Source organism: Molossus molossus, unplaced genomic scaffold, assembly GCF_014108415.1.
Source record: "Molossus molossus isolate mMolMol1 unplaced genomic scaffold, mMolMol1.p scaffold_m16_p_9, whole genome shotgun sequence".
NCBI lineage: Eukaryota > Metazoa > Chordata > Mammalia > Chiroptera > Molossidae > Molossus > Molossus molossus.
In genome coordinates, this window is record NW_023425403.1 from 63,266,977 (window position 1) to 63,289,493 (window position 22,517).

At 34.2% G+C, this 22,517-nt stretch overlaps 1 protein-coding gene across 15 annotated transcripts in view; it reads left to right on the plus strand.

Annotated features, from left to right (window-relative positions):
- MYCBP2 (MYC binding protein 2) overlaps positions 1–22,517 on the plus strand; it is a 297,109-nt gene that overhangs the window by 161,722 nt on the left and 112,870 nt on the right. For all 15 annotated transcript variants that reach the window (XM_036249657.1, XM_036249659.1, XM_036249660.1 and 12 more), the window contains 9 exons: positions 1,367–1,573; positions 3,004–3,135; positions 4,712–4,890; positions 8,425–8,567; positions 10,038–10,138; positions 10,813–11,031; positions 17,952–18,177; positions 19,143–19,261; positions 20,134–20,221. In XM_036249657.1, coding sequence (XP_036105550.1) covers positions 1,367–1,573; positions 3,004–3,135; positions 4,712–4,890; positions 8,425–8,567; positions 10,038–10,138; positions 10,813–11,031; positions 17,952–18,177; positions 19,143–19,261; positions 20,134–20,221 — 1,414 coding nt within the window. The remainder of the gene's footprint in view (positions 1–1,366; positions 1,574–3,003; positions 3,136–4,711; positions 4,891–8,424; positions 8,568–10,037; positions 10,139–10,812; positions 11,032–17,951; positions 18,178–19,142; positions 19,262–20,133; positions 20,222–22,517) is intronic.

A 22,517-nucleotide genomic window follows, 5' to 3' on the forward strand; every position in this document is an offset into this window, starting at 1 on the left:
AGTGCATAGGTCCCCCTCAGAATATTACTGTCTAGTTACACCCTGTGAACTAACCTGTCTAATGAAAAGAATGCCCCAAATTACAGGTTTCTAGTATACAGCCTTCCTGTTTTAGATACTTATGTTTCTTTCTTTCCCAGAGCAGTTGTAATTCTTGCTAGAATGATTAACTTCAGTTTTCTTTTTGTAGGTTTTCCAAATTTCTGAAGCCAGCTAAGATTAGCTGTAGGATCTATAATTAAAAAGAGTGGTTTTAAATCAAAATAAGTTCATTGATCCTCTCTAATGAAAAGTCTGTAATTAGCGTGGTTGTATTTGTATATATATATTAAAAAATATTGAGTTCCAAGTTATAATATCACTGTATACATTAGTGGTATTCAGACCTAAGACTGAACATTTTCTGCAAATGAAGTCTTAAAAATTTAAAGACAAGAAGAAGGATGATCTGACTGAAGAGGGGAACCTGTGTTCACCTCTTTCTTGAATACCCATCTCTGCAGAATTCCTAAAGCTCTGTGTGGCATAGTTTGAAATCTATTGGTCTATAGAATATTGATGAAATTTTTGGTTTCTCTCTTTTTTTTATCCTCACCCAAGCACATTTTTTGCATTTATTTTCAGATAGAGTGGGAGGGAAAGAGGGAGGAAGAGAGAGAAACATCGATGTGAGAGAGGCACATCAAGTGGCTGCCACCCACACGACCCCAACTGGGGCCAGGGACAAACTGCAACCAAGGTACCTGCCCTTAGTGGGAACTGAACCCAAGTCCCTCTAGTCTGCGGGCCGACACTCTAACCACTGAGCAAAACCAGCCAGGGCTGGTATCTCTTTTCAAAGTGAGTGATAATTCATATGGTATGACTGTAATAATATAAGTTTATAGTTCTGACATTTTAAATTAAGTGAAATGTGTAATTTAATATGACTAAAAGAAGAAAATACTCAGAAGTGATACTGATTTATGAATATAGAATGATAAAATCTGGCTTTATTACTTGTTAATCTCTCCTTTTTTAAATATATATTTTCTATTTTTTAGAGAGAGGAAGGGAGAGAGAGAAACATCGATCGCTGCCTCCTGCACACTCCCTACTGGGGTTTGAGCCTGAAACCTAAGCATGTGCTCTGACCGGGAATCAAACTGGGACCTCTCAGTCCATGGGACAGTGCTCAACCCACTGAGCCACACTGGCCGGGCACTGGTTAATTCCTTAATATAATGTACCATTAGGAATGTTTCAGCTCACTTGTTAAATGTAGGTTACTTTATTGAATTTCTTAGAAACTTTTGGATAGTTTTGTTAAAGGTATGTTATTAATGTTCAGGTAAACTACTGATGTAATTCCTTTTGTCATTCACAGATCGATGGACTTAATTCTCTGCACTCTGTTAAAGCCAGTGCTAATCGATTCACAAAAACAAGTCAGGGAAGAAGTTGGAACACTGGGAATGGGTCCCCAGATGCAATCTGTTTTTCAGTTGACAAGCCTGGAATAGTTGTGGTTGGTTTTTCTGTCTATGGAGGAGGTGGAATTCATGAATATGAATTAGAGGTGCTAGTTGATGATGTAAGTACCAATATTATAGTATTTATGTTACTTTGTGGGTTATGTGTCAGGACTTCTTATCATACATAGTACGATAGTCCAAATCTTTGAGTGTTTAGCAGATTAGTCATAGATGGAAGACTTGAAAGAAATCAAAAGACGACAATTCTACCTGATGGCTTATGTGCCATGTTGGATCACTTCTGCCTCATATTTTTTACATTTCTGGAGAAGCTGAGCCTCTGATTACAATCTTGAGTACATTTTTTTGGCTATTGTAAGTTCTCAAGAAACAAGAACAATATTCATATTGATATAACTACCTTTATCCATGGTTAAGCAATTTTGTCATAGAGTGCTAATGAACGATTCATAGTAAAGATATCGATTGATTGATTTAGCTGTATTTTGCTATATTCCCTAAAGTACCTGAGTTTTCACAAAGTTTTATTAATGGAATAGAAGGTAGTTTTTCCTAAAAAATAGCAATTTGTCTGGGTTTTATTTATTTGAGCAATTAATTTAAATTAATTATTTCTCTATTTTATTAGGCTTTATAATAAGATATAGCATTATTTTTACAAAGAAGTGGGAATCATTTTAGGACATCAGATGAGAAAATCCCATTTACATGATTTAGGTTGTAGACTCCCTAAGAAATCAGATAAAGGTAAATAGTGTATAGATTACCAAACAATTTATTTTTAATATATATAGGGAAATGCTAATACAGTAAAACCTTGGTGTAATGGACTAATTCAGGCAAGGGGTGATGTCTGTTAAAGCTGAAAGACTGTTATATAATAAAGAAGGTTTTCTGAATGCGTATGTTAAAAAAACTGAAAGATTAGTTAGTTTACCTGTTTTTGCTTATGTAGACATGTTTGTGCAATTAAAATTAAGTGTGTATGAAAAGTTTAATTTCACAGAAAAGTTTTCTATATGTATTATTGTAATTTCAAATTTATACTGAATAGGTCTAGTAAATGCATGCATTCACCAGTCACCTTGAATAAACAAATGCACACGCAGGGGCGTGGCTTATCACAGGTAGGAGCCTGGCTGGCACTCATTAAAACTGCTGCAGAAAGTCACACCACACCACAACAGAAGCAGTTACCACTTGCGATGCGGTGTGATCAGGTGCTAATCATTCACTGAATGTTGTTTACAAAGCGGTGACTCTTGGATTTAAATATGTAGACTGTAGTTGTAGATATGAAATATTGATTAGCAGGGTGTTAATTTTTACGTATGATATATAGAATGGAAATTTCATCTATTAGGTCCGAAGTCCATTCAATCGAGGTCGGCAAAATCAAGGTTTTTGCTGAGGTTTACTGTACCTAATTTTATATAGAAGGAACTAAAGTGTTTTAAAACAATTATTGATTATAGGTTAAAATTGTTCATGTAATAAAGAGTATGGTGGATTTTATTTTTTTAATTAGAGCGAACATGCAGGAGATTCAACTCATTCTCACAGATGGACATCTTTAGAATTAGTCAAAGGAACCTATACAACAGATGATTCACCCAGTGATATCGCTGAAATCAGACTTGACAAAGTTGTTCCTTTAAAGGTAATTTTACTAATATGTTTCTTTTGTAAATAAGAGGTATTATTATGTAGTTTACTTTAGAAATGTCAAAAAGTATTCCTTTATGTGGTGCTTTATAGTTTTATGGAGTACCTACTGTATTCTTGATATTAAACTGTATAATATTCTGTTGTTGCAAAAGATCTCTTATAGTCTGGTATAGTAAAAAGTATTATATATAGTGGAAGATATTAGATTTTGGAGTCAAACGGACCTAGCTTTAGATACCTGCTCTTTCACATATTAGCTCTAAGACACTGGGCATGTCATCATTTAACCAGTCTGAAAGTCTTACAGAGTGGGAAGGGTAATACCTACATTGTAATGCTGTTCATATTAAATTAAATAATGGATGTACTTGAGTACGTGCTTCAATGTCTAGTGTAGTTTAGAACTCAATAAGTAATCATTACTGTCTTCTCTTCTGTGCCAAAACTCATTTAAAAAGTAAGTGGTCTTGCTCTGGTCAGTGTGACTTAGTTGGTTGAGCATCATCCCATGTACCAAAAGGTCACTGGTTCAATTCCTGGTCAGGGTACATGCCCAAGTGGCAAGCTCGATCCCCAGAAGGGGGTGTGCAGGAGACAGCCAATCAATGTTTCTCTCCCTCTCCTTTCCTTTCTCTCTAAAATCAATAAAATCATATTTTTTTAAAAAGTAAGTGGTCTTAATAATATTAACTATTAAAGTTATTACTTTATATAACTTAATTGTCTAGCAGTAAATAATTTTATCAAGACAGGAATTTTACTTAATAGTAAAGTAATTATTAATAAAGTAATTCTGTATTCAACTATAATAAGTCTCTCTTCAAAGCAGCATTTCAGATAAGTTCACCAGAAACCTCATCAAAAAGAGTTTAGATACCAAAAACCAAAAATCTTTATTGTAAAGTTTATAACATGAATCATAAGACACCAATATCTGTATCTCACATTATCTGTGTACAGTGCATCATATTTTGGACTTCTTCTTATAGACATTTTCTCCCATTTCTGCCTGTCTATTTCTGTTTCTGAGTATCTCTTAAAATAAAAATATAATAGACTGACCATTACTTTTTTCCCTTATTTAAAATTATTTCAAATGTTAAGTTTATTAAAGAAAAGTATTGTCTTATGTATTTATAATCTTTTATTATGGCTAGTACTCTTTATAGTGTTATTAAGAAGAAGAACACTGCCTGTATTCAAATCCTAGTTCTGTTCCTTACTAGCTTTGTGACTTTGGGCAAGTTACTTCTCTGTGCTCAGATTCCTCAGCTAAAAAATAGGGATAATAATGGTACTTCATGAGGTAATTTTAAGGATTAATTTAATTAAATCACAAAAAGTACTTAGGACAGCTTCTGTTAAAAAATAAATATCAGTGTGTTTGTTATCTTCCTGTTTGATTCATTAAAAACTCATTTAACCAAATCGTGTGTATGTGTGTGTGTGTGTATATATATATATGACAAAGAATTTTAGTATATTTGCCCAGTGTACTGTAGAGTTATTTTCATATATTTTCTGTACATTATGAATAAATATAAACCTTCTACATCTTTATTGTGAAGGAAAATGTTAAATATGCTGTGCGCTTGAGGAATTATGGAAGCCGAACGGCCAATGGAGATGGAGGAATGACCACAGTTCAGTGTCCTGATGGTGTGACATTTACATTCAGTACATGCAGCTTGAGTAGTAATGGCACAAACCAAACCAGAGGACAGATTCCACAGATACTTTACTATAGGTAGGTGTGTGTATAGAGATCAGGGACTTTTTTTAAATTGGTAGAACACACACTATTTACTATCAAGGTAAAATATGCTAAATGAGTAATTATAATTAAATTATACAGCGTGTCTTTCTTGCAGGCTTTGTTCTTGAGTATTTTAAGTATTTTAACTCACTTAATTTTTATAATACTCAATGAGGGACTGTGCTAATTCATATTTTTAAAAATCTCATTTTTGCCCTGGCTGGTGTATTTCAGTGGTTAGAGCATCAGCCTGTGCACTGAAGGGTCTCGGGTTTGATTCCTGGTCAAAGGCACGTACCTGGGTTGCGGGTTTGATCCCTGGCCCTGGTTAGGGAGCATACAAGAGGCAACCAATCACTCTCACATCGATGTCTCTCTCGCACGCTCGCTCGCTCGCTCTCTCTCATCCTCCCTTCCCTCTCTCTAAAATCACTGAAAAAAAAAATCCTCGGGTGAGGATTAACAACAAAAAAAAGTCTCATTTTTAAATATTTAAATTCTATTTCATTAGAAAGGTGAATACTTTGAAATGTTTCTGCCATTATTTCTATAATATCCTTAAAACTTTTATGTACTGGCCATATGTGCTATTGTCACTTTTATAGTTTGTGGTCTGCAGTTTGTAATTAAAATGGAATGTATTTATTTCTTTTTCAAAATTATTTAAAATTGATGATTAATCAATTAGACCCAAGTATTAATATTGCCTTGATCCTATTGTCCAGTCTGCAGAATATTTTGATACCTGTGAATCTAATCCTTGGGGCCCTAGAATATATAGTGATGTATTTCTCATAATATATTTAACAAAAAACATTTCTTATGTAAACAGTAGGAAATAAAATATTTATTATTTGGAGTTAAAAAAACTTAAGTAAACATTTCTCACTGACTTTAAATTTTTCTATTAGCAACTTAGCTCGAATCTTAGGGAGTAATGTGTACCAGTCACATTTGCCTTCAATGTGACTTACCATCAGATCACTGAAGTTGCATATGACTTTCAGAATCTTGCTACTTCCTCTGTTTCCTTCATAAACAATCTGGAGACACTGCCTAGGCAGTTAGCACAAAATAGTTTCCCTGAATATAGATTTTCTGCCTCCTTTCTCTATGTGAAATAGAACAGAAATCATAGGCATTAAATAGCTACATATCAGCACATTGCTGCTGAGATACAAAGCTTTCTAGTCCTTTCACCCCAATTATGAAAACTTTCTGTTACTTAGCACTACAATAAACACTACATTATTCTCTTTCTCAAACATGGATTAAAATCATGTCATGAACAAGAGAAAAGTTATATATTTTGAAAGCTGGAAAGCCCCTTAAAAGCATCTGCTATCCCAACTTTATATAGTCTACAAAATGCAATGTTTCAAATGTCTTGATTTTTTTTTTTTTTTTTTTGCCAAGCTTTAATATAAATACACTTAGGTTCAATTTTTAAAAATTAGTCAGTTTAAAAAGATTAAAATCTTAACTGTAAGTACCATTGTATGTCCATGGCTCCCAAGGTTATATCTTTAGCTTTCATCTCCTCTGAGCCCTAGACCGAATATCCAGGTCCCTCTTTGATACCTTTATTTGAGTGACAGTAATAGAGATGATGGGGATGATTAGTGTGGGATAAGCATTACTGTATGCCATGCAGTGCTCTAAGTGTTTTACCTGTGCTGTCTAAGCTAGTTCTCTCAGTAACCTTATGAGGGCATCCACTTTAAGGCTGCTTTAGGTAGTTGACTAATAGACATCTTTGTTTAATGTGTCCAAAGTAGTCCTTCCCATTCACAAATTCCTTGGAGTCATTCTTTTTTATTTTTAGGTTTTTAAAATAATAATTCATTTTTTAAAAAGTTAATATGTTCGTATAATAGAAAACTGAAAAACACAAGAAGCAATGAACAAAGTCATTCGTAACCCCAATAAGTTTCCAGTCTGACACCTTGTTCTAAGTCCCTTGTGTATCTACACAACTAAGCTTCCATTTTTATGTAATCACATCGTGAATATTTACCATTTCAAAATCCCAAAACTATATGAGTATTTTGTTAACCAAAAATACATTACATTTACTGAAAGAAAAAATATGTAATTCTGCCTTTCTTGGCAACAATAAATTCATAAAGGACAAAAATAGCAATAGGCCTCTAGATAAAGATATTGGCAAAGTTACAATTAAAATACTGCATTCCATTAATGTTCAATTAAAAATGAGACACAGAGACTATATATGCGTATATGCATAGCCCATGGACATAGACAATAATGTGGTGAAGGCCTATGGGGGCAGGGGCAATGGGGGACATCTGTAATAGAGCCAATGATAAAAAAAAAAAAAAATGAGACACAAAACAATAGAGTACACAAGTATAATGCTTCTAAGGTAATTCATTATGATCTATACTTTTAATTTAAAATATTAGCAAGGAGGCTTGTCTCTACTGAATTACCTAACAATGTATTCCTGTAGTACAAACAAAAGAGATGGCACACACATCAATGGTCTTGACTTCCTTCTTTCTCTCATACTTTACATCTAGTTTATTAAGTCCTGTTAGCTATACTTTTAAAATGTCATATTATTCCAATCATTAACAGTCTACTTGAAACCCACACTCTACCTGGATAATTGTAATAGCCTCTAAACCAGTCCCTCCTACCATCAGTTCTCCACAGCGCAGCCAGAGTGATATTATGTAAGTCATATCAGGTTGTGCTCTTGCTCAAAATCCTCTCATAAATTTTCATTCCCATCCAGTATATAATATAAAGTTGTTACTGTGGCATATACACTTCACATGATCTGACTTCTGTTTACCTTTCCCTCCTTGTCACTCTTCACTTTTTCTCCTTTCATTCCAGATACACCTGTCTTTATACTGTTCCTTGAACTCACTAATCTTGCTTCTATCTGAAACTTGATTTTACTGTTCCTTTTGCCTGAATACTTTCCCCTCAGATTTTTCGAAAATACGTAATTCAGGCCTTTGTTTAATACCAGTTTTAAGATAGACTGCCGTTTATCTTATTTAAAATAACTTTATGCCCTTATCTTGCTTTCTTTTTCTTTGGAGCACTGTTACTCCTTGAAATTATATAATTACATATTTACTTTTTTTTCTTTTAAATCCTCACTCAAGGATATGTTTCCATTTATCTTTAGATGGAGTGAGAGGGAGGGAGGAAGGGAGAGAGAAGAAGAAAGAGAGAAGAAGAGAGAAGAGAGAGAAACATTGTTGTAAGAGAGACGCATCGATTGGTTGCCTCCTGTATGACCCCGACCAGAGCCGGGGACCAAACTGCAACCAAGGTACATGCCCTTGACCAGAATCAAATACTGGACTGTTTGGTCTGTGGGCCGATGCTCTAATCACTGAGCCAAACTTGCCGGGCCATATTTAATTTTTTTAACTTTAACTTTTTAAACTTCAAATGAAGAGCTCTGATTTAGATATGATTCCTAGATTTAGCTCATGTTTTATCTACCATGTAAAATAATCTCATGTATTATTCATATTATAGGAGTGAATTTGATGGAGATTTACAGTCCCAACTTCTGAGTAAAGCCAATGAAGAAGATAAAAACTGTAGCAGAGCTCTCTCTGTGGTAAGCACCGTTGTTCGAGCTGCAAAAGATCTTTTGCACAGAGCTCTTGCTGTGGATGGTAAGACTTTTTTTTTTTTACAGTTTTAATAATTATATTAGATTAACTATGCATAGAGTTACTGAAGAGGAACCATCTTGTAGAATTCTGGTGTATTTTGTTCATTATAGATCCACACATGCACATACAGTCATTTTGGATCATACACTTCATACAGTAATGCAGAATTTTTAGAATGTTCGAAAGCGATTACCTGATAATTACTATTTTCTTAGTTAACCTAGTAAGAAAAAAACTCTTGATTAAACTGTTTATTTTATCCTTGTTTTCATAGTCAAAAAACATTTTGTTTTCTCCTTTAGACCAGTTTTTCGTTCTATATGTCTTATTTCCAGTAATGGTATTGCCATTTACCCAATGTCTGGGTAACCCCAAACATTTCCTCTAATTCACTTTTCTAAATTGAGTTCTATGAGTTCTTCCACTGGAAGCTTTCCAGTTTGTATTCTCTATTCTGTCTGTTCTCTCCCAGTTCAGGCTGCCGTGGTGCAAGCACCTGCCCTCTTTTTCATGGATGGGTAACATCCTAATAACCTCGCTGCCACCATTCCCTGTTTCCCTCGTCTAGTTGTCTAGCCATCTTCCACACTGGCAGCAGAGTTATATTTACAGAAACATTCACCATTACCCACCCCATCTTATTGTTATTTAGAACATTTGTTCCTAAGCCTAGCTGCGCATCAGAAACAACTGGGGAACTTGCTAAAAATGAAGAGTATTTGGCACATTCAAATTAGAGATTTAGGTTGGGCTAGAAAACTGTATTTTTAAATAAGTGCCTACTTTATTCTGATGCAATAGCTGACCTAGAAACAGGTATTTGGGAGTAATTGATTGGTTTTTAACATAAAGGGCTTTATAATCTAGACTCAATTTATTTTCTAGCCCCTGTTCATGGATAGAAATGAGTAAAATGTCCATCAGCAAAGTGCTTTCCTTGGAAAAATAGAAAATGTTATAGCTTAACAGCAAACATTTTTGGAATGCTTAATAGGTGCTGGCTTTGTTCTGAGTATTTTAGGTATTTTAACTCACTTAATCTTTGTAACACCTAATGAGGGAAGTAATGTTATTATCCTTCTTTATGGACGATTACTGAGGCACACACAAATTAAGTAATTTGCCTAATGTCATATAGCCATGTGTAGCACCAAGGGTAGTTGTTTAAGATCATGACTTATTCTAGGTTCAAATCCTAACTCTACCATTTTACAGATGTATGATTTGGGGCAAGGTACTTAAACATTGCATGCCGTGGTTTCCCCTTCTAAAAAGTGAGGATAATAAAAGTTTACTATTGATTGAGATAACACATGTAAAGAAAGCCCTTACAATAGTGCCAGGTCCTTTATAAGCACTTAGTCAACATCAACTATAATTTTGCTAAAGATAATAGAATATAAATTTAGTATAGCATATATTCATTACAATGAAATTATCTTCTAACAATAGTTTTAATGACTTTTTTAGCTGATGACATTCCAGAACTGCTTAGCTCTTCCAGTCTGTTTTCCATGCTGCTTCCCCTTATTATAGCCTACATAGGACCAGTAGCTGCTGCTATTCCCAAGGTGTGTAATTTAATTCCTATCACTTTGAATCTTTTTTTTAAACAAAATCTTGTTTTAGACTTTGTAGCCTTCCTTTAAGAATGCTTTAATCTATGAAGGACCTAGGTTACAGGTAACAAGCAGAGATAGACATGTTAATTGGTAGAAATTATTCAACCTCTCTGTGTTGTTATTGTTTAGAAAAGTGTTACGATGCTTACTTATTGGCTTTAGATTTAAAGAATTTGGGAATGGGAAATATATTTTTAAAATATTATGTAAGGCAAGCTTAAATTAACTGAGATTTTTAAATTTATGAGCTTGATGCCAAATCTGCATTTTAAATAAAAGCAGCAATGTAAAAGAATAGGAGTGTTTTTATTGTGAAATATTCAAGATGGGACGATATTATGAACTGTTGATTTTTTGACATAACTATTGAATAAAACTTAGTTTACTGCAGATCACAAAAAGGCAAATATATTTAAAAATAAAGATTAGGTTATTTTCATATCATCTAAGGCAACTGTGAAAAATCTTTTTTTCCCATTGAACAAATTTCTTATTAAACACTTAGCTAGAAGAAACTCTAGATGGGAATTCTTAATAATAAGGTTAATCAACAATTATAGTAATTAATAACTTTAAAGCAATTTTCACATTTATTATCTCATTTAATAATTTTTTTACACTAGGTTGCTGTAGAAGTCTTTGGCCTCGTCCAACAGTTGCTTCCCTCAGTTGCCATTTTGAATCAGAAGTATGCGCCCCCTGCATTCAATCCTAATCAGTCAACAGACAGCACCACAGGAAACCAGCCCGAGCAAGGCCTCTCCGCTTGTACAACCTCGAATCATTATGCTGTCATAGAGAGTGAACACCCCTATAAACCTGCATGCGTGATGCACTACAAGGTGGGCACTGAATTTTAGGGAGAGTTTAAATTCAAAACTTGGTTTGATGTTCTACAGTGATATCTTAAAGGATACTTAGCCTCTGCTCAGAAGTATAACTTTTTTTATAGTAGTTAAACATAGAAAAGGTAATTAGGCATTGTCAAATACACAAAAGGATTTAAGACAGAATTTTTATCATTGAAGGGTATTGTTTTATAGGGTTTGTAAGAATTGTTCTCATATTTTTTTAACAAGTACAGTGCAGTATATAATGCTAAACTGCATATTGTATATTTTAGTAGTAGTAGATATAACTATTAAAACTTAAAAATCATATTTTTTATACTGATATTAATTTGTACTATTGCCTGAGCTCTGAAAATATATATACCCAGTGTAGGATTTAAAGTACTTTATTAATGGGAGATTAAAAAGTTAACTGCTGTTCGAGAAAAATTATACTGATTATGAATGAACTATACGCCTTTTTAATAGTGCAAATGATGAACCTCTTCATATTTCCTAACCATTCTTTGTGAGCAGCCCGTTTGCTTTCTAAAATGTAAATAAAAGAGTCTGGGTTCAAAAATAAAAATAATAGAATCAGCCCTGGCCAATTTGGCTGAGCTGTTAGAGCGTTGGCCCATGGACCAAAGAGTCACAGGTTCAGTTCCAGTCAAGGACATGTACCTTGGTTGCAATTCTATCCCTGTCCCTGGTTGGGATTGTGTGGGAGGCAGCCAATCGATGTGTCTCTCTTTCACATCGATGTTTTTCTTTCTTTCTCCCTCTCCCCCACTCTCTCTGAAAATCAATGGAAAAATATCCTCAGGTGGTGATTAAACTAATAATATTACTAATAATAACAGTAAAATCAAAGTACTTTATTATACATAGTGTAAAAAATACATATAAAACAGCTTAAGTATAATATAATATTGTCATAGAGTATTCAAAATCCTTAGTTTTTGCTTTTTAAATTGTATCATGTAAATTCAGGAAAATTGAATTATAAGTTTAAGTTTATGTGCTTGTAAAATATTCAGCTTTTTACTGTAGAATATGGTAAACATATACAAAGACAAACTAATACAGTCACCTCATTTATTTATCATCCTAGATTCAACAGTTAGTTATCAACTCTTGGCCTAACCTGTTTCATTTATTCTCCACCCATTTTGTCCCTTCCTAACTTGTTTTAAAGTACATTCATGGATATTTCATTATTTATCTCTAAAATATGAAGACCCATAAAAAAAGAATCATATTATCACACTAAAAAACTAACAATTTCTTCATGTCACCAAAGATGTTCATTTTAGTTGTTTGAATTAGAAACCAGTTATGATCCATACATTGTGATTGGCTATGTCTCTTAAAATCTCTTTTAGTATATAGGTTCCCTCCAACTCTCTCTTTTTTTGTTTCCTTGAATTTTATTTAAGAAACTAGAGCATATGTCTTTCTTGGATAGGCGCCTTTCCAGCTTGCCTCCTGAGTTCATTAGACACCTCTGTCGTCATTTATAGCATCTTTGTTCTCTGATATGATATGATGTTCCAGGGTCATTTTACACATTTCTTGCCTCAGATATGAAACCAACCATTTTTTTCAAAGTGCCTTGGTTCTTTTTAAGGGTAATGGGTATTTAAAATCCAAAATCTGGCATTAGAAATACTAATATTCGCTGGGTTGGTCAGATACTTATAGTGTCCAGAACTAGTATATACATAAAACAAGTGTTTATACACACAGCCACTTATTATTTTTACATATGTGTATGCTTATATATTTATGTCTAGACAAATTTCTCTGTACAAGTATTTTTTTAAGGTCAAATACTTCATAAGTTTGTACTGATGTTGCTAATTCAAAATAAGGATGGTAGTATGTTACATCTGAAACTCTTTCATACTTTTAGAATCTCTGTTCTCAATGACACTGTAAATACTAGAATTTAAACATTATTTCATTGCCCTGGCTCAGCAGTTAGAGCATCAGCCTGCGGTCCTGAGAGACCCAGGTTCGGTTCCCGCTAAGGGCACGTACTTCGGTTGCAGTTTGTCCCCGGCCCTGGTTGGGTTGTGTGGGTGGCGACCACTCGATGTGTCCCTTTCACGTCGATGTTTCTCTCTCTCTTCCTCCCACTCTATCTGAACAAAATACTGAAAAATGTCCTTGGGTGAGGATTTAAAAAAATCATTTAATTATTCATTTTCTGTGTGTGTATTATTCATTTTCTGTGTGTGTGTGTGTGTGTGTGTGTGTGTGTGTGTGTGTGTTTGTCTTGTCTTTTGGGTATATCCCAACTAGGATGAATAGAGAAATATTGTGTTTTAAAATAAGTGAGTATGGCCAATTACTGTGCTTTAAAGTAAGTTAGAATTGTCCGGCTGGTGTGGCTCAGTGGTTGAGCGTTAACCCATGCAACAAGAGTTCACTGGTTTGATTCTGGGTCAGGAGACATGCCCAGGTTGTGGGCCCGATCCCCAGTGGGGGGCATGCAGGAGGTGGTCAGTCAGTGTTCTCTCTCATCGATGTTTCTATCTCTCTCCCTCTTACTTCCTCTTTCTCAAAAAAGGAAAAAAGTAAGTTGAAATAATCCCTCTCTGTGCAGTTATGCCACAACTTGAATATGCATTTGGCATTATTTGTTTTATTTTATGCTAGATCTTTAGGGATTTTTTTAAAAATCTTGTTTCATTTTTTATTATTTAAGTAATTACATAGTCTAAAGTCAGATCTATAAAACAAAGTATGTTCAAAGAAGTCTAGTTTTTATCTCTGTCACTTCACTGTGTTCCCTCTTTCCCTGACATAGGTAACATTTTAATTTAATTTTTTAGTTTAACTCTTCATTGTCTTTTAGTGTAAGAGTAGACACATGTACAGATGCAGATAAGATGTGTGTAGTCATTCCTCTTGTTTTTCAACATTTTATTTAAAAAAACTTCAAACCTGTAGAAAAAAGTAACATGATTTGCACAATGAACACTTGTAAGCCTTTCATTTAGCTTCTTCAGGAATCATTTTGACCCATTTGTTGTGTTTATTTATGTATTTATGTATCTATATTTATTATTACTGAACCATTTAAGAGTAAGTTGCAAACATCATGATCCCTCACTTATTCCTAATAAAAATGAAGTTATTCTGTATAACCGTAATACAGTGATCAAATTTAGGGAATTGAACATTGATGTTGTATTATTATTATCATAATAAATAATAATATTATGTCACATTATAAGTTATACATTTTGTCAGTTGTGCCAACCGTGGCATTTGTAGCATTTTTTTTTTTTAACCCAGACTTTGGATCCAATCAGACTCATACATTACAATTAGTTTTTAGGCCTCTTTTATCTCCTTTAATCTGAAACAGTTTCTCAGTCTTTCTTTGTCTTTTATGACATTGGCATTTTAAAAGAATACAGTCAGTGGTTTTGTAAAACTATCCTTTTATTTGCATTTGATTGATCATTTTATGATGATTAGACTCAAGTTACACAGTTTGGACAGCAACTTAGTCACTTGATTAAGGTGATAGTTGACAAATTCTCCAAAAATAGCTTTTTTCCCCTCTTTTTCTGTGCAAATGTCTGTTGGTAGGCTTCTAGATACTGTGTAAAAAATTTCCCAATGGTTTTAGCATCCATTGGTTATTTTTACCCAAAACACTTATTACTATAGTGGTTGCAAAATGGTGGTTTTCTAATTCTATTATTCCTTCTAGCTGGTGTTCTATTAAAAAGGAGAATTTTCTTGTTTCTTCCACTTTAAAAAAATTATTTATTATTTTATGTGTTTATGGCAGTGTGAACTTAAAGATTCTTGTTTGCTTTATGTGATAATCCTTTGCTGTTATTATTTATTTTGAAGCTCAAGCTTCTATTTGACCAGTGAAAGTTCATTCGAGATGTATTCTGTGTCCTTTTGCTGAATTTTCATTAGTTTTTGAGCATTCCTTGCTAGTTCCAATCAAAATCAAAAATGTCTTTTCTTCATACCTGTTTCATTAATGTATGTCACTGTGAATAATAAGACTATTAAGTAAAAGTAATGATTTCTTTGCATATTGGTCTTTATAATAAATGCCCCTGATATTATATAATCAAAGTACAATATTCAAAAGTTTCTTAGAGTAGTTCTTTTTGGGTATATGTGTAGGTTGCTATACGATCAGTTTGATATAAAGTTATGCTTATTTTTTTATTTGTGCTTAATAAATATGTAAAGTATTAACATAGTTCCAGAAATAAAAATTTCCAGATTAATATGCTCAGAATTATAAGTCCTTTCCCTTTCCCATCTCTGCTTCTCACTCCAGTAAATATCCTGGTTTATCCTTCCTGTGTTCTTTTTGAAAAAAATCAGGCTGGATGGATACATAGTCTTCTTTTCCTTTTTTATTTAAAAATAGCACACTATGTGTACTACTTTGCACTTTGTTTTTTATATTTAACATTGTGTCTAGAAATCTCTCCATATCTATCTAAAGAGATAATTCTCATCTTTTTCTTTTTAATACTTAGTCATAGAGGTAGAAGTGAGCTGCGGGGGTGGGGGTGGGGGATGGCCTCAGGAAACAAGTTACAGAGGCAAAAGAAAGGCCTCTAGGAAAAACAGAGGGAAGGAAAACAGACCTGATGCAGGAATGTGTTTGAATGAGTGTGCGTGTGTGTGTGTGTGTGTGTGTGTGTGTGTGTGAGAGAGAGAGAGAGAGAGAGAGACTGAGAGAGAATTTATTTTTATTTCATTACAATTACATATTACTCCACAGTAAAGATGTATCATAGTTTATTCATTCAGTCTCATGGTTGTGTGCATTTAGGGTGTTTTAAGTATTTTGCATTTTTTTAACAATGAATAATTTGTGCATATGTTTTTTTTTTTTTTTTTTTCATGTTGTTTGAAGCATATCTTTAAAGTAATTTTATAAGTGGAATTGTTAGGTTAAACAAATATGGAATGAGGAGTCTTGTGTTTCATAGATCTGGGATTGCTGATTCAGAGTGTGAACATATGTGTAGTTTTGCTACATGTTGACAAATTCCCGTACACAGAGGTCATACTGTTTTGTGTACCCATCAACAATGAATGAGAATGTTCATTTTTTCACAGCCTCCTTAACAGAGTATGTGTTTAAATTTTGGGCCATTTGCCAACATAATGGGAGAAATGGTATCTCAGTTAAGTTTTAATTTACATTTATGTTATTATGACATTCTTTTTATTTAAATAGAAAATTTTAAAAGTCATTTACTAAAAATGTTTGCCTTAGTTCCAGGTAATATTTTTAGATTAGTATTATACTTAAGAAATTGTTAAGGCTAATATTATATTCTGTAAGTAATTCATAGTTTACTATTTGACTTAGACCTGCTTAACTGTAATTTGACTACAATGACAGAATTGTCTTGGTGATGATAGTGATAGAAGCTTAAAAGTGGCCTTAAAAATACATGTAATTAGCCCTGGCCGGTTTGGCTCAGCGGTTAGAGCGTCCACCTGCGGTCCAGAGAGACCCGGGTTCGGTTCCCACTAAGGGCATGTACCTCGGTTGCAGTTTGTCCCCTGCCCTGGTGGGTCGTGCGGGTGGCAGCCACTCGATGTGTCCCTTTCACATCGATGTTTCCCTCTCTCTTTTCCTCTCTCTCCCTCCCACTCTGTCTGTACAAAAAATGAAAAAATGTCCTCGGGTGAGGATTAAAAAAAAAAAAATACATGTAATTATATGCCATTATAAACTCATATATACTGTAAAACTTCAGGTTAGAAAAATAAAAAAATCTAGGTTTTTATCATGGTGTAAGTGTGTATGTGTTCGTGTGTGTTTTTATATTTTCATAATATATGAAGGTTTTTTGCTAATGAAGAGAAGCATTTGTAATAGATACTATGAATGCTAGATAACCTAAAAGTGACTAAATCCTTACATTTTAGTAATTTATTCATTTTTCATTGCTATATCTTTATATTTTATAGGTTAAATTATATTTTAGTTTATGTACTTATATTCTTTTTTTTTTTTTTAATCCTCACCCGAGGACATTTTTCCACATTTTGCTCAGATAGAGTGGGAGGGAGAGAGAGAGAGAGAAACATCAACGTGAAAGGGACACATCAAGTGGCTGCCACCCGCACGACCCAACCAGGGCCAGGGACAAACTGCAGCTGAGGTACGTGCCCTTAGTGGGAACTGAACCCGGGTCTCGCTGGACCACAGGCCGATGCTCTAACCACTGAGCCAAACCAGCCAGGGCTGTACTTATATTCTTAAATATGTACTTACTGAAATGGAAAATTATAATATAAGTAAACTATTCTACAAAAAAATCAGATAGCTAAGCCCAGGTCAGTTTGGCTCAGCGGTTAGAGCGTCGGCCTGTGATCCAGAGAGACCCAGGTTCGGTTCCCGCTGGGGGCGCGTACCTCAGTTGCAGTTTGTCCCTGGCCCTGGTTGGGTCATGTGGGAGGCAGCCACTCGATGTGACCTTTTCACATCGATGTTTTTTTTCTCTCTCTCTCTCTTCCTCTCTCTCCCTCCCACACTATCTGAACAAAAAATGGAAAAATGTCCTCAGGTGAGGATTAAAAAAAAAAAATCAGATAGCTGAATGTTTATGGATATTAAGTAGCTTTAATATTTTTTATAATGATATCAATGTGTATTTACAAATATTAATGTAATATCAACCAAGTGTTAGGTAGAAGCAGCAGGTATTGCAAGTGGGGAGTAGGCACAGTTGATATTGAACAATAATACCTTGATTTCTGATCATATTAAACTTCTCTATTAGTTCTCTACTTAAAAATTATTTTACAAATATGTTGAAAGCATTATCTTTGCAATGTGATGTCCTGTTTTTAAGAGAGAAAGGAAAAATCTAATTCTTCTTAACAAATGCAAATGTCCTGTTGCCTGTTGACCTCAGGTGACATTTCCAGAATGTGTACGGTGGATGACAATCGAGTTCGACCCTCAGTGTGGTACTGCACAATCAGAAGATGTCCTCCGTTTGTTGATTCCTGTCAGAACTATTCAGAATTCAGGATATGGACCAAAATTGACATCTGTTCATGAAAATCTTAATTCCTGGATAGAACTGAAGAAATATTCAGGGTCTTCTGGGTGGCCTACTATGGTTTTAGTGTTGCCAGGTAAGTTATTTTTTTTCTCTTCTTTTTTATATGGTAAAATATGTACATTTATGATCATTATGTTTAGTAAGGATAAATCATTAAAAATGTATATTTAAGTTTTAGAAGAATTTATTTAAGACCAACTGTGTGTTTGGATTGCAACTGAGAAGTAAAGAAAACTCTGGGCAAGGGGTGGCATATCATGGCCAAGTTTGAGAAGAGAGAATGTTAGCTTGACCTAAGCAGAGAGTTAATATTGAGGGGTAGCTGTCTGTAATTGGGATCGAAGTATAGAAAAAATGGATTAGATAGTTTTTTTCCCCGTAAGTGGTAAATTTTGAGAACTTACTAAGAACTGCCTTCCTTTTAAAAGTATTGGTGAACCACATAACCTATTGAATTATGTTAAAGCTATTTGTGTGTGTGTGCTTTGGACGTGTGTGAGAGAGAGAGACAGAGAGAGACAGAGAGAATGAGAGCACTTTTGTTATTGCTGTTGCTGCTGTTTTTCTTTAAAAGAAAGTTTATAAGTTTTTAAAAATATACGTGGTCTATTGTGTTTTCAACCAACTAACCGTAACTACTCTTATAATCCCTTAAACAAATAGCCAGTTTGAATTCAGAAGCTTTTTTGTTTTTTCTGGTCTGAACTGCTATGTTTGTGAAGACATCAAATAAAGCCAGATACCAGGGTAGAGAATTGCTCACTTTAATAATTGACAGATAATTGATTGCTCATGTAACTTAAAGGTAGGATGTTTGATTAAGGAGAATTTGATCATAAAGAAAAATAATAACAGTTAACTTGCGTGGTTCCATTGTTTCTAGAGTTGTTTTAGCACAGGTTTGTTCAAGTAGATAGAGGAACCCCTCCAAAATGACTAGGTTTTTAGAATCCTATTGGTGTTGCTACCTATCTTGAGATAGATAAAAGATAAAAGTTGTTTCAGATACTGAATTCAATGTTAGCTTTTTTTCCTTAGGAAATGAGGCCCTTTTTTCGTTGGAGACTGCATCAGATTATGTGAAAGATGACAAAGCTTCTTTCTATGGTTTCAAATGTTTTGCAATTGGATATGAGTTTAGCCCTGGACCTGATGAGGTAAGAATGGATTATCATCTAATTCTGTTAAGGAAGATTGTGTTTCTAAGGGCTGCTGTTGACTTACATTTATTTGCTACCTATATTTAAGATGTCTGGAATTTATTTTAAGCTAGAGTATATTATTTAAAATATTTTGTAGTTTAATTGTGTGCATTAGTCTGTTTTTGCCACTTTCAGTGCATGAAGAAAATGGAATCTGTGCTACATGACCCAGCCTTTGAAGACTTAGTACAGTTGCACCTATTCCAAACCAGCTCAAGTGGTTATACCTTTCTGAATAAATAATTGAGCTGATTTCACAGTGGAACCAACTTAATAACTCTTCTAAATGTTTTAAATTATACAATAAAACAGCCCTGGCCAGTTTGGCTCAGTGGTTAGAGCGTCGGCCTGCGGTCCGGAGAGACCCAGGTTCGGTTCCCGCTAAGGGCACGTACTTCGGTTGCAGTTTGTTCCCGGCCCTGGTTGATCGTGCGGGTGGCAGCCACTCGATGTGTCCCTTCACGTCGATGTTTCTCTCTCTCTCTCCCTCCCACTCTATCTGTACAAAAAATGAAAAAATATCCTCGGGTGAGGATAAAAAAAAAAAAAAAATTATACAATAAAACCAAACCAAGTGAAAAAATGGTCATGTTCCCTCAAAGAAATGACTGAAACATTCTTTGGATGATGAAGCTGTGGACCCAAACCTTATAACCAGCATAAGACATAATATTGACTTTCTTTCACACTTAATTTAACCATTAGTTAACACATGCTTCCTTCCAGTTACAAAAGTTAACACTTGAATGCAAGTCACATTTGTTGATTATCCACATTATCTTCCAAACATTTTTTAAAGCAACTGATAGGTTTTTGCAATTCTACAGGGAGTCATTCAGTTGGAAAAAGAATTAGCCAATCTTGGTGGGGTTTGTGCAGCAGCTTTGATGAAAAAGGATCTAGCACTTCCTATTGGTAAGTCTGTGATTTTTTTAAAAATTTATGATTTTTAAAAAAATTTTAGGAATAGAATATGCTTATTATATAATATTCTGAAAATAGATTAGCAAATGAATTTCATAGTCACACTCATGATCAATAACTGCTTACTTTACTGATAGTTTGGGATTCTAAAATGGAGACTGGAGACTGAAGAGTATCCTCTTGTCTTTTTAATTCACCACACACGCATGCACACACCCTCCTTATCCACATACATGCTATTGTACTAGGCACTGGTTTAGGCACTGGATGTATAGTGTGAAACCAAAAATTTGAGATAGTTCTTAAATATTCTAGAGGACATATCAAGTAGACATTTAGAAGTCATTGTCTGGAGTTCAAGGAACAAGTCAATGCAAAGTCATATGAACATAGTTGATACTTAAATACATGGGACCCTGTGAAAGATGAGCTAGGAAGAGAATGCAAATGAGAATGACAAGAGCCCAGGATCAAAGCTTGGAACTAGCCAAAATTTCAATGGTGGACAGAATAGGAAGAAAAAACTGCAAAAATATTGTGAGGTAGGAGTAAAACCAGAACAGTGAATATTCATGAGATTTTTAAATGCTGCTGAGAAATCAATTAAAATCTGTCCTTAGATTGAAAAACTTGCTGATTTTATACTCAATAAGAAATGTATCCGTAAGCTCTGGTCAATATGGCTCAGTTGGTTGGGCATCATATGCCCCGGTTGCACTCGATCCCCAGTAGGGGGCATGAAGGAGACAGCTGATCAGTGTTTCACTCTTGTATCAAAGTTTCTCTCTTTTTCTCCCTCTCTAAAAAGTCAATTTTTAAGAATCTTATGAAAAAAGAAATATATCAGTAAAGGCCTTTTAGAGTAGAGTGAGAGAATAGCAAGTCAGGAAGGGGAGTCAGGCTGAATATAGACAGCTCTTTGGAGGAGTTTTCATGTTAGGTAGAACAGGGAAATGAGCCAGTGGCTGAAATGGTACCTCTTTATATGATACAAATTTGTATGTTATGTAAGTTGAATTAGAATCAAGATGGCAAAGACAAAAATAAGGTTAAAAATATTTACCAATTCTATGATGTTTATACATGGTTTAAGATTTTATTTCACGGCACTTGGGGATTAAAAGGTATTGTTTTATTTCCCCAGTGTTCATCCCCGAAAGTTCATCTGTATCTCTTCCCTTCTTACTTGATCCCTTCTTTATTCCCTTCTCTTTTCTTCTCTATTTCCTTTCCCCTTCTGCTCCTTTTCACTTTTCTCAATTCCATTGTTCCTATTTAATATTGATTTTGATGTGAGGAAATGAGATATCATGTATTCTGTTCATATGAAGAAAATTAGTACAATGACTTTGGAGGATATTTGTCAATAACTTCAAATTTTACATGCTTATACTTTTTGATGTAGCAATTTTGTATACATACATGTGCAAATACTCAACAGTATATGTTGTAAGATAGATTAATGTAATAGTGTTTGTGATTGTAATACCTCGAAGTGATCAAATTGTGTATCAGTTGGAAACTGTTTAAATAAGCAGTGTTACACCCATACATTGTGAATGTATGCAGCTGTTAAAAAACAACAAGTCTGTCTGATATGGCTCAGTGGTTGAGCGTCGACCCATGCACCAAAAGATCACTGGTTCAATTCCTGGTCAGGACACATGCCCAGGTTGTGGGCCCAATCCCCAGTAGGGAGCATGCAGGAGGTGACCAATCGATGTTCTCTCTCATCGATGTTTCTATCTTTCTCTCCCTTTCACTTCCTATCTCTCTAAAATCAATAAAGAAAAATAAATTAAAAAACAACAATAACAAATAAGTATTCCTGACCAAGAAAGATGTTCAAATTATATTAACTGAGAAAAGCAAGTGGCAGAAGAGGGTTCCATTTTTGCCAACATTATCTTATATATGTATAAATATATGTATATGTGCATACCTGTGCATATGTTGACACATACATACAAACATTTATTATTTGCAACAGAATTTCTAGAAAAATAAGAAACTGTTGACACTATTTATTTGGGAAGGGGTGGTGGCAGAATTATTCATTCTGTACCTTAGTATAATTTGAATATTTTTATTTGAACATGTATTACTTTAGTAGTTAATAGTTTATAAGTTATATTATCAAAGAAAATTCAATAAATAAAATATATTCTATATTAAGCAGTAAAGGAGAAAATGACTGGAGGATTCAGTCATCACCTGCTGTTTTCCTACAAGTTAACTATTGTTTACTAAAGTTATAGCTCTTTCATAAGATAACCAAATTAAAAAG